The sequence below is a fragment of the Onychomys torridus genome, chromosome 4 (genome assembly GCF_903995425.1).
Source record: "Onychomys torridus chromosome 4, mOncTor1.1, whole genome shotgun sequence".
Classification (NCBI taxonomy): Eukaryota; Metazoa; Chordata; class Mammalia; order Rodentia; family Cricetidae; genus Onychomys; species Onychomys torridus.
This window is the reverse complement of record NC_050446.1, coordinates 145,155,907-145,170,681: the sequence shown is the minus strand read 5'-3', so window position 1 is coordinate 145,170,681 and position 14,775 is coordinate 145,155,907. Positions and strand designations below refer to the sequence as shown.

The 14,775-nt window shown below is 46.2% G+C and overlaps 1 protein-coding gene across 1 annotated transcript; it reads left to right on the top strand.

Moving 5' to 3' along the window:
• The first annotated feature begins 3,340 nt into the window (after positions 1–3,340).
• Nxt1 (nuclear transport factor 2 like export factor 1) lies at positions 3,341–6,833 on the top strand. Its single transcript, XM_036185286.1, has 2 exons — positions 3,341–3,559; positions 6,091–6,833. The coding sequence occupies exon 2, from the start codon at positions 6,149–6,151 to the stop codon at positions 6,569–6,571; it is 423 nt and encodes a 140-aa protein (XP_036041179.1). The 5' UTR covers positions 3,341–3,559; positions 6,091–6,148; the 3' UTR covers positions 6,572–6,833.
• The last annotated feature ends 7,942 nt before the right edge of the window (positions 6,834–14,775 follow it).

The window sequence follows — 14,775 nt, the reverse complement described above, 5'->3', positions numbered from 1 at the left end:
ACTGACTCTAGAAACTGAGAAGTCCAAAACTGGAGACTGGGGCTGAAGTGTGGTATAGTGGCAAAGCATTTGGTTAACATGTTGAGGCCCTGGGTTCAACCACCACCACATACACTGAAGATGATAGTCCTAACATTCACCGAAGACCTGATTTCTGATTTCTTCCGGTCTGCCTCATCACTGCTGAGACAGTTTCTCCTCTGGGGAGCAAGAAGACTGAAGCACTGCTGTCCATACCCAGACTCAAAAAGGAAAGAAAAAAAAAAATGTTCCTTTCCCAGAATGCCCTAGCAAACTCCTTCTCCAGTCCAATGAGAGTAACTGTGTAGTAGGAAACTTTAAAAGTTCTTATTTATAAAAATCAGACCTGAGGCCAGTTATTGGGGTGAATGCTGGAAGATCAGAGAAGCAGAACAAGCCATAGCTATCTCACCTTGCTAGTTCCTCAGGTGATCCTGTTTCCTCAGGCTGGAAGCTTCTGAGTCCTCCTCCACATGAATCTCAGCTGAACTGTGCTGCTGTTCCAAAGCCTGAATGCTAAACCAGCCAAATGCTTAACTCTTAGTTCCTGGTCCTCAGGCCTTATATACCTTTCTGCTTTCTGCTATCACTCCCTGGGATTAAAGGTTGGGTTTCTGGGATTAAAGGCATGGGTCACCATGCCTAGCTGTTTCTAAAGTGGCCTTGAACTCAGAGATCCGGCTAGCTCTGCCTCCCAAGTGCTGGGATTAAAGGCGTGCACCACCACCGCCCAACTTCTGCTATGGCTTGCTCTGACCTGTTTTCTAGCCACCATTTTTGGCTTTGTTCTAGTGTCTGTTCTCTAACCCCAGATAAATTTATTAGGGTGTACAGTATTGTGGGGTACACAATACCCACCATGTAACTGGGCCTCCAAACACCCTGTGATGGCTATTCTTGGTTATCATCTTTACATCTGGAATTCATTAAAACCCAAACGACTGGGTAAACCTGTGAGGGATTTTTGTTTATTTGTTTGTTTTTCAAGACAGGATTTCTCTGTGTAGCTTTGCACTTTTCCTGGATCTCGCTCTGTAGACCAGGCTGGCCTCTAACTCACAAAGATCAGCCTGGCTCTGCCTCCCGAGTGCTGGGATTAAAGGCATGTGCTGCTGCCGCCACCGTCACCACCACCACTGCCCGACTGGATTTTTTTCATAATTACATTATTTGAAGTGGAAGACCCACTTTGAATCTAGATTTCTGAGGTGGGAAGATAAACCTTTAATCTGGACCACACCTTCTGCTGGCAGCCTATGTAAGGACCACGGAAGAAGGAAACTATCTTTGCCTGCTTGCTCTCACCTTGCTAGGGGATTCTTGGGTGAGACTCCACAGCCATTGTCGGGCTAGCTGGACCACAGAGTGTGTGTGTGTGTGTGTGTGTGTGTGTGTGTGTGTGTGTGTGTGTGAGAGTGAGAGAGAGAGAGAGAGAGAGAGAGAGAGAGAGAGAGAGAGAGATTAATTCATTCTATAAATTCTGTTACTCTAGAGAATCTTGACTAATACACACCCTCAACTGTTGTTACTGGTTACTCTTTTGTGGGGGGGCGCCACCCAGCTCCCAAATAAATCACACATGGAGACTTATTCTTACTTACGAAAGCCTGGTCTTAGCTTGTCTTATTTCCTTAACTTTAAATTATCCCTGTGTACCTTTTGCCTCAGGGCTTTTCCTGTTCTCTTACTTCTGGAAATACTACCCCATGACTTGCTTGTGTAGCTGGGTGGCTGGCCCCTGGAGTCCTCCTCCTTCTCTGGCTGCTAGATCCCCTCACTCCTCCATCTCTTTTTTTCTCCTCCTCCCAGATTTCTCCTTCTATATATCCTCTCTGCCTGCCAGCCCTGCCTTACCTTTCTCCTGCCTTATTATTGGCCAGTTCTTTATTAGACCATCAGGTGTTTTACACAGGCACAGTAACACAGAGTTAAACAAACGCAACATAAACAAAAGTAACACACCTTAAAATCTTATTTTACAACACTCAACTGTGTCGTTGATCTGTTCCGTGGATTCGGGTATATCTAACCTCCCCAAACTCAAGGGCTACATACAGAAAGAACAAAAGCTAAGTTATCTCTCAAGAAAAGTCCTAGGGGCTGGAGAGATGGCTTAGGGGTTAAGAGCACTGACTGCTCTTCCAGAGGTTCTGAGTTCAATTCCCAGCAACCACATGGTGGCTCACAACGATCTGTAATGAGAACTGGTGCCCTCTTCTGGCCTGCAGTCATACATGTTATATACATAATAAATAAATAAATCTTAAAAAAAAAAAGTCCTAGGACCTATCACTCACTGCCTAGCGCCAGGTTTATAAAGCCATTTTGGTATAACTACTGCTCCAAAGACACTTATTCATCCTGTTAACTCAGCCTCCAACGTCTTTCAATAATGCAAACTTTTCACCTACTTGACTGCAGTGGGGAGTGGCCGATATTAAATAGCTTATCTGGTTTCTTAAGTATAAAAGCAAAGGTTACCTTATGAACATGAACAAGAGGACCCACGAGTTTGCCAATAAAATACAGTACTTCATTTAAACCTAGCCACTTCCAGAGGGCTCTCTTAGCAGGACAGGTGAAGCAGAGAATCGTGTGTCTCGGGAAAATGAGCTTTTCGGGTTTTGTTTGACCCTGGGCAGTTTCTAAAGTTCTCATACTCAATGGTTCCACTTTGACGCTAAGTATCTAGACTGCTCTAGATTGACCAAACAAACCACCTTACTTGCGGAAGAACAGTGCGCCACAGCTAGGGCTAGCCGGGAACTCAACTTGCAGCACACAGAAAATCAACTGCCACTGTTTGCTGCCTCTCCTGCAACCTCGGTCCCACCCTCAGTTCTTCTCACTTGACTAAAACAGGTTCTCTCGTATAAGTACATCTGCAATGGCTACTCTAAGCGGCTTTTCCTAAGAAAGGGCGCGATCAGATAAGATGCTTGACCCCACGGGCTTCCACACTTAGCTTTCCACTCGGGCTTCAATAAAGTGGGCGTCCTATGTGTTAGGTTCAGTCCAGAGCCTTGCTGCAGCCATGCTGCTATCTCCCTAGATGGCGTCAAGCCGTGAAGCTTCAGGAGTCTCCACAATCAGCTTAACAGAGCAAGGGGAGCCAGACGCCTTCTCTCGAGAGCCAAGTCTTCCCCAGCTGAGCGTTTAACCCCGCCCCCTCTCATGCCCGCCAATCAGAGCTCCCTCAACCGGATCTTCTAGGTTGGTGCCTGCCCCGGAAGCCGCTCTGTTTTGCAGCCACACCTGGGCGGAGCCAGCCTTTCTACTGGCTTCCGTAGCTGCCCGTCGCGCGGAGGCGGGAACCATTGGGAAACGGGGGGCCCTCGCGCCTGCGTACACCGCAGCACGCCGCGCGCGGGAAGCCGCTTCGGGCGCCCAACCGTCCCCTGCCTCGGGACGCCAGTGCCTCAGGCGGAGCCTCTGGGAGGAAGAGGAGGGCAGGAGCGTAACTCCTCTGGCCCGGGACCGCGGCCGGGGCGGGACCCGGGACCGAGTCGCCTTGGAGACACTGACCGGGGCGGAGCAGGTAGGTGGCCGCCCCTCCTTGCCTGACTGCGCTGTGACCGTCGGGCAGCGCGGCGGCACCGGGAACCCCTTGCCTCCCCTTGGGCTCACTAAGACCTGGGTGTTGTCTTTTCCCCACGTGGTGGTGGTGTCTTTGCAGCTGGGCATCAGGCTTTTTTATGTGCAAAACGGTGGCGGTGAGTTTGCCCTTGCCTGGAGGAGAGCAGCAGTTTGGGGGCAGGAGGATGGCTCTGAAGAGCGTCCTGCCATGTGCCAGCGGCTTTAATAAGAAGCGACGCCCGGCTGGACCTGAGTGAGGCCCGGAGTGCGGCTGCCGTTCCTGGGGTCCAGCTCCAGAAAGCTAGAGTTAGGAACCACGGCGTTGAGCATCCTCCTGGCCTCTCACTCTACTGTGTTTCGGTCTTACGGTTTTCCCCTGAGCAGGGTCTGTGGGTAGCTGAGGACCAGAAATAGGAGTGATCATCTTTGGGGGGCGTGACCATTGTTGGATTGTGTTTGAAGGAAGCAGAAGAGAAAATGTGAACCCGGAGCATCGTGGTCTAGAGGAAGCAGCGTTTGTGTAGATGAGCTAGTTGGGCGGAAAGAAATGTGGTTACTTGGGAGGACATTCCCAAGCCGGCATCCCTGGAGCTGTGTTCATATAAACCTACTTTTAAAAGTCTAGGAACTTAGTAAACATGGCCCTGACCCCTTCGATTTTCCTAGATCGACTTTGAATTGACCAAGAGTGTGTGAACTCTTTTTCCCCTTTAGTAAAGTTGTTATAGTGATACCCATTTGTGCAGTGATGATTGAGGGCATGTTCCTAAATTTCTTAGCAAATATCACTTCAAATTGATTAGTTGAGTCTTCAGTCTGAGGTCCTTGGAGAGAGTGGAAAGAGCAATATCAAACTGGCTCTGAACTGCTCGTCTATAGGACGAGCTTCCTCCCAGCCCTGTGTGGAATCATCGTTCATAGGCTGATAGTTAAAAAATAAATAAAAGGTGGGTGGGGCATGGTGGTGCATACCTTTTGTCCCAGCAGTGGCATGTGGATCTCTGTGAATTCTAGGCCAGCCTGGTCTACATAGCAAGTTCCAGAAGTACTTAGAGAGACCTTGTCTCAGTGAAATAAAGGTACTTGAAATGAAAAAGAAGTGTTCACTACCTAAGTTCTAAGCTTACTCAGTAGAGATCCTGTTTCTAGAAATTGACAAAAATATAAATTACTGTGTCTACTATTTTCAGTAACATTGGTCAGTACTGTTTTGTTGTTGTTGTTTTTGGTTTTTTGAGACAGGGTTTCTCCGTGTAGCTTTGGAGCCCGTCCTGGAACTCACTCTGCAGCCCAGGCTGGCCTCGAACTCACAGAGATCCACCTGCCTCTGCCTCCCTGGTGCTGGGATTAAAGGCGTGGCATGCCCCACCACTGCTCTGCTAAATACTGGTTTCTTTTAAGTGGAAAATTTTAATTAGAAGAAATAAAACAGTCACATCTGTTATAGAAAAAAAAATATGCTGTTTCTGTGTTAGAGCTTAAATGTTTTAGGGAGCCCTGATCTTTATGATAGAAATAAAATTGTGTCTGTCCCCTCCCCCCTTAGAATCTGTTTGAATCCTAGGGTCTTTCTGCAGTGGTTATGGCCCCTCTGGTCTTACATGGTGGGCATTAGTGCTAACGATGTAAATTTCTGTCAATCTTGGGTTTACTTCTTTGGGGGATTGTGATCACTATCCTCCACTCTTCCTGAGTAATCTGCCATTCTCTGCATCTTCTGGGTCCTTGTTTGGTTAGTTCATTGTACTCTTCCCAGACAGGCACCTGCTCTCCCTCTGGTAGCCTTTGTTGGACCAGTAACCACTTATTTCTTCAGCATGAGCCACACCTATTCCAAACTTTCAGGAAAGTTTGTTGTGTTTTGAAGCCAGGTTTGCTCTGTTGTTTTTGAGACCAGACTCGGCACCTGCCTCAGTTTCTTCAGTGTGCCCCATGACTCCTGGCTTAAACTTCTGGATATGCATTTTTGTGTGTGTGTGTGTGTGTGTGTGTGTGTGTGTGTGTGTGTGTGTGTGTGTTAATGAGGAAACTGAGGATTGTTAAGATTAAACAGGTAACAATTGCTGGGCTTGGTGGTGAATGCCTTTGATCCCAGCACTTGACAAAGAGAGGTAAATGAATCTCTCAGTTCCAGGCCAGGCAGGACTACATATTGAGACCCTGCCTTTAAAATAAATAGGCAACAGTTTGAGTCTAAAGTTATCTGGTTGCAGTATGTAAATACTCTGTCACCGATAGAAAAGGACGGTTGGGGCCAGATGGGTTAATAGGTGGAGGTGCTTGCTATCAAGCCTGACAACCTCAGTTTGATGCCTAGGACCCACATGGTGGGGTAGAGAAGACTCTTGCAGGTTGTCCTCTGACCTCAAATGAGCCATGGCATGTAGCAACCCTCATACACACAAATATAACTTAACTTGGAAGAAAAGTTTTATTAGAGCAGAGTAGACTTTGATATTGACATGTGTTCCCTTCATCTTTCCTGTCCTACAGTCCCTGGATCCCCACAGAGGAAGCACTCTGACAGAGGCCTGTGTCAGCAGAGCCAGCGATGGCATCAGTAGATTTCAAGACCTATGTGGACCAGGCCTGCAGAGCTGCAGAGGAATTTGTCAATGTCTACTACACTACCATGGATAAGCGGCGGCGGCTGCTGTCCCGCCTGTACATGGGCACGGCCACTTTAGTTTGGAATGGAAATGCTGTTTCAGGACAAGAATCCTTGAATGAGTTTTTTGAGATGTTGCCTTCCAGTGAGTTCCAAATCAACGTGGTAGACTGCCAGCCTGTTCATGACGAAGCTACACCAAGTCAGACCACAGTCCTTGTGGTGATCTGTGGAACCGTGAAGTTTGAGGGCAACAAACAGCGGGACTTCAACCAGAACTTCATCTTGACCGCCCAGGCCTCACCTAATAACACGGTGTGGAAGATAGCAAGTGACTGCTTCCGGTTCCAGGACTGGGCCAGCTAATGGGGATGACAAAGAAAGACTTCTTGGCTTTGGCCGAGCTCTTGGGAGAAATGCCAGTCTCTACTCTTGGGGTGTGGAGAGCACAGTTCATTTTGCTGTCCCAGCAGCACTGCAAACCAGATGTTTGACCCCTAGAACGCCTTCCCTGGTCATGTGCTGGTTGGTCATGGCTGCATTGTAAAAGTAGTAAACTTTCTATTTGTCTGCTTAATCAGTAGACACCCTGTTTCTGGAAATTGACAAATAAATAATGCAAATACTGCTTGTCTGTCTTATGTTTCTAAATTTTGAGAAGGATGGAGGAACATGAAAGGCAGAAAACATAGTAAGAAGCACCTATAGAGGTGGGAGGGTCCTGGATGAGCTCCTCCCCAGTCTCAACTTGGGGAATCCAGAGCTGTGGTTGGTAATTCTAACCACACTAGAATCTTCAAAACATTGGGAGTTACCTGTCCTGGGCCATATCTCTAGCCAATACCTCCACCACAAATAAGATGTGGGTGTTGGCATTTTATTTTTCCAAAAGCACCTTTGTCTTAATGTATAAAAGAGATGATTCACCTGACAGCTGGCTTTGCCCTTAGTACCTGGGATGGGAGTTATAATAAATGTGAAGAATTAGCTGATAGCAGGATGCTGCTCCTACTGGAAGCACCAAGGTTAGGAGGGACATCAGAAGCTGTCGCTACAGAAGACCCACCTAAAACTTACTTTTCAGTCTGAGTTTTCACTAGATTTGACATGTGATTAGATTATGGCCAATGAAGCAGAAGCTGAAGGTTTGAACTGGGGAATTTTCTTTCAGTAAACCCTCATTTCCTCTCTGTCTGCTAGACCACTGGTCATGGCTTCATCTTGAGTGACCAGACAGTCTGGCTGTGACCTAGAGGTAGAGTTCTCATGAAGTACTCTGGGTCTCTGGTGACAACTGCCAGAGCAACCCTAGTTAACCTATGATTATACTGTTTTATGTCTTAGCCAGTCATACCCATGAAATAAGAACTCCAAACCACATCTAGAGCAGTCAAACCAGTCCTACAGACTTGGTGACAGGATGAGACTTGAAATTCAAGCTGAGATGCTACTAAAATGTATGAAAGCAAAGTGAGGTTTCCACCATGAATTAAGATCCATGAACACTAAACATCGCTTAGAAAGACACAGGGAAGAATGGAAGAGAATGAGAAGTTAGTGATTTGGAGGGACATGCTGCTGAGCTTTAAATTATCAGACTGTCACCAGAGGTGAGACCTTGATACAAATGCCCTGGAGTCAAAGAATTAAGTTCTTTAAACTCTATCATAACTGTCCAAAATAGCAAGAACAGAATAGTGTTCACCTTCCGGGCTTGGAACAGACATATTCTCAAGGTTCCCGATTTCTTGGCACTCTGGGAATGTTTGAATCTGAATTAACATGGTTCTCAAAGACAAGCTTTGCTCAATAGCCATTTTACACACACACACACACACACACACACACACACACACACACACACACACCCCTCATTTCTTTCTGCTAGCGTCCTCCAATTCTCCCCTTTATCTCAGTTCTCCAGGTTCTTGTTTCTTACACCCTGCCCTGTCAGGGTTTCCCCTTCATCCCTCACATCAACCCACCTTTCCTTTTGCTCTCCCTGCCCACCCTGCCTCACCAGAATGCGCTTCACACATAAACGAAAGGCAAACACACCCAGCTTTCACCACCAGGCTGCCTGCTGTCAGACTGCAGACTGCAAACTGAGGAAAGCACCCAGGAACCTGGAGAAAGTACTCAGTAAGAAAGGAGGTACCCTCTTTTTGCTCTGTGACAGCCGCATTTTGTTTTAGAGCAATAAAGGCAAAGTTTGCTTTAAACACAAACCCTCATTTGTGTTCTGTATTTCAGGGTCTCTGCTAGGGTGTCTGCCAAATTGAGAAGTCTGGATTCTGCTGTAACCTGTATCTTGCTTTAACAAAGACAAGATGCTTTACATCTTTGGTGCTGCCTTGTTGGAAAAGTGAAAATAATCTTTATATTTAACAGTGAGGGCAAAATGAGTTAAGTCTTTGCAAAGCGTTCTTTGCTCTCAGCTGTGATAGAGTCGTAGTAATGACAAAACTGGACTCTCATTTTCAAGCTCCCAAGGTTCTGGGGACATCTCTTTAACTAATTCACACCCACATGCCCTGGTCAGATGGGTTCACTGTCCCTGTAAGGAACTGTGAGAAGTGCTTTAGGATTGGCACTGAAGGGCAGGACTTTGGAGACCAGAGTGGACAGGCTTAGGGGCTGGAGATGGCTCAGCAGGTAAGAGCACTTGCTGCTCTTCCAGAGAACCAGGTTCAATTCTTAGCTTCTACATAGTGTTTCACAGCTGTTTGGAAGTCCAGTTCCGGGAGATCTGATGCCCTTTCCAGACTTCACGGTCACTAGGCTCACAAGTGGTGCACAGACACACATGCAGGCAAAATAGCCACACAGTAAAATTTTGTTAAAAGTGGGCAAGCTTGATCCTGATCCATAGACTGACATCTTTGCACCCACTGTTAATCCTCTTCTGGTGGATCCTGGCCACAAGAAAGCTAGTAGCACAGGTCCAGCCTCTCTGGGGTGACCAGAGTAGTGTGGGGCATGGAGTCCTTGGGGGAATCTTATGCCCGGGCATCATCTGGTCAGCCTCAGGACATACCACATTCCAAGCACCTGTGGATCAGCATTAAGCATCCACAGCTCACTACGATATTTTTATGAGCAAACAGCATAAGACCTTGATTGGTGGGTCATGTTAATGCTGGTCACAGTACAATGAATAGAAACAGTAAATACAGGAGGTGGTATTTTCTAAGATGGGGGCAGGGGTGTCTTACAACATTGCTCACGTGTTCCTCCTGACTCCCCATGGAATAGCCAGGACTACAGGCACGTGCAGCAGCACCCATGGTCTTGGTATGAGAAAAACTGTCTTCCTGTCATTGGTAATGTTTGTCTTCCCAGGGAGTAACCAGTTTGACTCAGTTTTCAAAGAAACAGCTTGTGTCAGTGATTTTTCTGTTTTCAGTTTAGTTGGCTTTTGCTCTTTGTGGTTTTTCTTCCTCCTGCTTATTTTCAGTCTTTTTAAAAAGTTCTTCCTTTGGCGTGCTGAGATTAGCCTGGGCCACCACGCCTGGCTTATGATTATCACAGGCATGCTTTATGAAGTGAAAATGGTGAGGACTCCAAATGTCCACTGATACCATTATTTTTAAATTATAATATTGCCACAGGGAGATTATTGTGCAGTCTGAAAAAAGAAGGAGCAGATTTCTATGTGATAATATTCCTATGAAATATTTGAGTTTAGTAGTAAAAAACCCACAAACTCTGAGGATAACAGAGTCAGAAACAGCACAAACATCCCAAGAGCCTCTCAGAGTGTGTTGCACTATTTTCAGCTTATTACTGATAAGGTAATTGATTTGTGAATTTAAAATGAATTTATAGTAGACGTGAAAATTCTAGAAACATCGATCGAAAATTAAAGCTATTTCTCAGGCACTGGCTTCTAGTATTTTAACACTGAATTACCGGGACCAGCATAGTGGGAAGGAGAGAAGGGACACCTGCAAGTTGCTCTGATCTCCCCAACATATGATCCTCTCCCAATGTAGTTTTTTAAAAAATGAGTCCTCTAATGTGTTTAAAAAGCCAGAGATGAAGCGTTTGGGTTTTGGAATCTGCAAGAACAATCCAACATGAATAATGGAAATAGATGGCTTTACAAAAACACACCCTTCTTAATTTGTGATTATCAAATACACTTGTGAGAAAAGGCTTAAGTCGAGTTGTTAATTGGGGAAATAGTTTAAGTGATGATTTGAATTTGAAGCAGGTAAAGTCTTGTGGCCTGTTAAAACTCAACTCTTGCCAGGCAGTGGTGGCACACGCCTTTAAACCCAGCACTCGGGAGGTAGAGGCAGGCGGATAACTGTGAGTTCAAGGCCAGCCTGGTCTCCAAAGCTACACAGATAAAACCTGTCTCGAAAAACCAAACCAACCAAATAAACAAACCCCAAAAAACTCACACATAATTGACACACTAGAAAGTAACATCACTGGCAGGAGTTTGGAGGCTGGGAATCGCACATCACTACACCGCTGCATGATTCATCAACACCCACGCCGGCCCTGCTTTCGCTCTGTGCCACGTGGAGGCTCGAGCGTGGCGGTGTAATAGAGCGTGGGATGTGCAACCTGGTGGGGATGTCAAAGGACTGCAGACCACCGCCACAGTCTCTTACTTGTAACCGTGATAAGATCGACGGCACACACTAGCACACACTCTGCGACCACTCAAAACCTATTGCAAGACTGTTCTCTGGGGAACGCAGTAGCACACCACGGGACCTGGGTCCCCAGCTGCCTGAGTCTCCCAGAGTGAGGGACAAAGCGACGCACCAGGCGGCGAGGCTAGGCCTATCCACAGCAGAAGCTCACCATAGAGGTCCAGGCCCAGCTTGTTGGGTAATCCGGAACTCGACGGCATTATCTAACCTGCTATTCACCTGTCTCCTTAGGACTGTGTAGATTGTTTCCAAAGTTTCACTAAAATAAGCGCCTTGAAGTGAACACACATTATAGTTGACTTCCATTTACTTCTTTAGGATGACTAGCAGGTAGGGAGAGTTTTATACACACAGAGAAACATATGACCATCTTTGCTTTAACCCCCTAAATGCTGAGATTGCATTTTTTGTACTTAGAATCAAACACTGTTTAACTCATGTTTGACTGCATACAGTGGCTTGTATGCTGCTCCATTTTCAGGGGATTCTTCTACTTGTACTCTATGAGAATTGTATTCCAGCATTCTTTATCTGCTGGTGATTTGTTGTTGATTTCCAGAGGTTCTTTGAGGTCTGTCCCGCTGTCTTACCATTGCTTGGGGGTAGTGCTTTGCCACAAGAATGCTTATGGGGCAGATGTGTAGTTCTGAAATCTAAAGTAATCTTAAGAAAAAGTTTAAGCCTGGTGGTGGTGGCACATGCCTTTAATCTCAGCACTCGGGAGGCAGAGCCAGGTGGATCTCTGTGAGTTTGAGGCCAGCCTGGGCTACAGAGCGAGATTCGGGACAGGAACCAAAACTACACGTAGAAACCCTGTCTCAAAAAACAAAGAAAAATTCTGACAATGTGTTATATCTTTGCTGTGTAAAGCTCCTATTTTGCCTAAGCAGCCAAACTTGCAGTCTCCTGTCTCTGTTTAAATTGTTCAAAGTGTAACCTGAGGCCAGAACCCAAAAGAGATTTAAAGATGAAAGCATATGTAAAAGGCGTAAGTCTAAAGTATATATATGTAAGCTAATAGAACCTTCTGCTGGGTGCAAACCCTTGTTTGGGCCTTAGCCCAGGTGGTTTAGTAAAGAGCTTTTCCTTCATTAATCTCTAGGTGTGCAGAGTAATTTCTCACTGGGAAGGCATATTTCTAGAACAACTTTGTGGGTGTAAGGAGTCAAAGGAGTCAGTATTTTCTAGAAAAAGTATTCTAAGATACAAATCCATTAAGAGTTTGTGAAGAGCAGGGCTGATGGGCTGTGAGGAGCTCAGCAATTAGGATGTTTATACTGTTGGGTCTTGAGATATGGAGTCAGGCTATAGTGAGTAATAGCCTCTAGCCATAAAGAATTGCTTGGCCAATGCCTCAGCTTTCAGCTCCACCTGCAGAAATAATATGCCTGAGTCTAAAAAAAAAAAACAACAACAACAACAAAAAAAAACACCCTGTGAGGCTGGAGGGATTAAGAGCACTAATGAGCTTCAGCCTGGCAACCACAAGGTGGCTTCACAATCATCTATAATGAGATCTGGTGCCCTCTTCTGGCATGCAGGCAGAACACTGTATACATAATAAAAAAATCTTTAAAGAACAAAAAAACCCCACCCTGATCCCAATTAAACTGCGCGCACGCGCGCGCGCGCACGCACACACACACACACACACACACACACACACACACACACACACACACACACGGAGGGAGCAAGCACTATAACTTCCTTGTAGCTACCCACATATATGTGTGTGTATATATACCTGTCTGACAGTCCCTAAAAATGCATTCAACTTTCATCGCCAAAAGGTTGGGGCCCCTTGCTGTTCCAATAAAGCATAAAAATCTAAATGCTTCTCTGCCCTAATTTTTTTTTTTACACATATAAGATTTACCTTTCAAATAAGCTCAGTTTATTCACACAAACATTCCTATAATATCATGCTATTATAAAGATTAAGGGGCTCACAATTTAGGGGTGGTTCACCAACATATAAAGGCCTGCTTGGTCATGGGAACTGCCTAGTGGTTGGCTCCTTAACACATCTTGCAAGTATTACATTATTCAAAGTCACAGAAAGTGGTTTTCAAGTTACACAAAACGGTTTCACTTACGTTCCCAACAGAGTTGTAAAACAAGATTTAATTCTTCTGTGTAGCAAAGCAGTTATGGTTTATTACACATATATTATACATATATATTTCAAGATACAATCTTCAAATAAAATTTGATGGCATTTCCATACATAGTTAAAACTCACTTCATCTTATAATTGAAGTGAACCTTTATTTCAGGTAATTGGTTTACTTCAAAGAACTAGATTGCCTCTGCAGCAGGGACTAGTTTAACCAAGAGCAAGTCATTTGCAAAGTTGAAGAAACTATCATTTCTAGTTTCTAGAAATAGGCGGCTTCCACAACCTAAAGACCGAGTCTGTATGCACGCAGAAATCCAGTTAGTCTTCTAGAGGATTACACACATTTCAAAGAGAAGGGAAAGCGCGTCTCACTAAACTAAACGCTCAACAAATGAAAGAGTGACCAGAGACCATCTATTCTCAGCAGGAAGAGGTCTTGTTGGCTGGTGGTAAGCAGTACAGAGGCAACTTTGTAAAGCTTTAGCAGTGGTTGGAAGTGTCAAGCATGCTCACTGTTTAACAGAAACTGGAAATCTCAGGCAGTACTGTTGGGAATATTATTTTAAGGTGTGTTACTTTTTGTTTGTTTGTTTGTTTGTTTTTCGAGACAGGGTTTCTCTGTGTAGCTTTGCGCCTTTCCTGGAACTCACTCTGTAATACAGGCTGGCCTCGAACTCACAGTTATCCGCCTGCCTCTGCCTCCCGAGTGCTGGGATTGAAGGCGTGCGCCACCACCACCCGGGGTGTGTTACTTTTATGTTGCATTTGTTTAATTCTGTGAAGCTGTGTTACTACGCCTGTCTAAAAAACCTGACGGTCTAATAAAGAACTGGCCAGTAGCAAGACAGGAGAAAGGATAGACGGGACAGGCAGGCAGAGTATAAATAGGAGAAATCTGGGAAGGATCTAAGATCTAGCAATGAGAGGAGGAGGATGACTCCAGGGGCCAGTCACAGAGTAAGAAACAAAGAAAGGTATACAGGAATAGAACGGGAAAAGCCCAGAGGTAAAAGGTAATCTGGATAAATTAAGGAAAGGTGGCTAGCAACTAAGCCAAGCTAAGGCCAGGCATTCATAAGCAAAAATAAGCCTCCGTGTGTGATTTACTTGGGAACTGAGTGGCGCCCCCCAATAGCCCAAAACTCCCCAATACAGGAATTCCAAATTACCAGGTTTTAAGATCCAGGATGGGGCCAGGCGTGGTGGCGCACACCTTTAATCCCAGCACTCAGGAGGCAGAGGCGGGCGGATCTCTGTGAGTTCGAGGCCAGCCTGGTCTGGAGCTAGTTCCAGGACAGCCTAAACAAAACCCAAAACACACACACAAAGGTCAAGGGGATGGGATTTAGGGCGGAAGGATTCAAAGAATACAAGGCTGCGCCGTCCTTTCCACCACACGACAGCGCGCACGGCCGCAGCCCTACGCCGAGACCTGGACCACCGCGGCACCCGGGAGGGCCTAAAAGTTCTGCTTCCAGAAACACAACGACCCGGACAAGAACGCATTAGACGTGGCGGGAGGTTGTTCCAACTTGGCCAACTAACACCGCCCACCGCCACCCCTCCCCAATCCCCCGCCACTGCTGCCTTCTGCGCAGGCGCGGCCTTGGCTCAATGCAAGTGACGGATCCCGGAGCTACCAGCCAGTCGCCCAGCCCCAAATCACGTAGGACCGCGCAACACAACGGCCGGAACCGCCTCTGCAGCTGGACGTGCGCGCGCAGCGCCTGTCTTGCCTGCGGGGGGCGGGGCTCACCAGGGGGCGGGGCGCGCTCGTG

Coding starts and splice junctions, on each gene's coding strand:
- Nxt1 (XM_036185286.1), top strand. CDS start 6,149: ATGGCATCAGTAGATTTCAAGACCTATGTGGACCAGGCCTGCAGAGCT.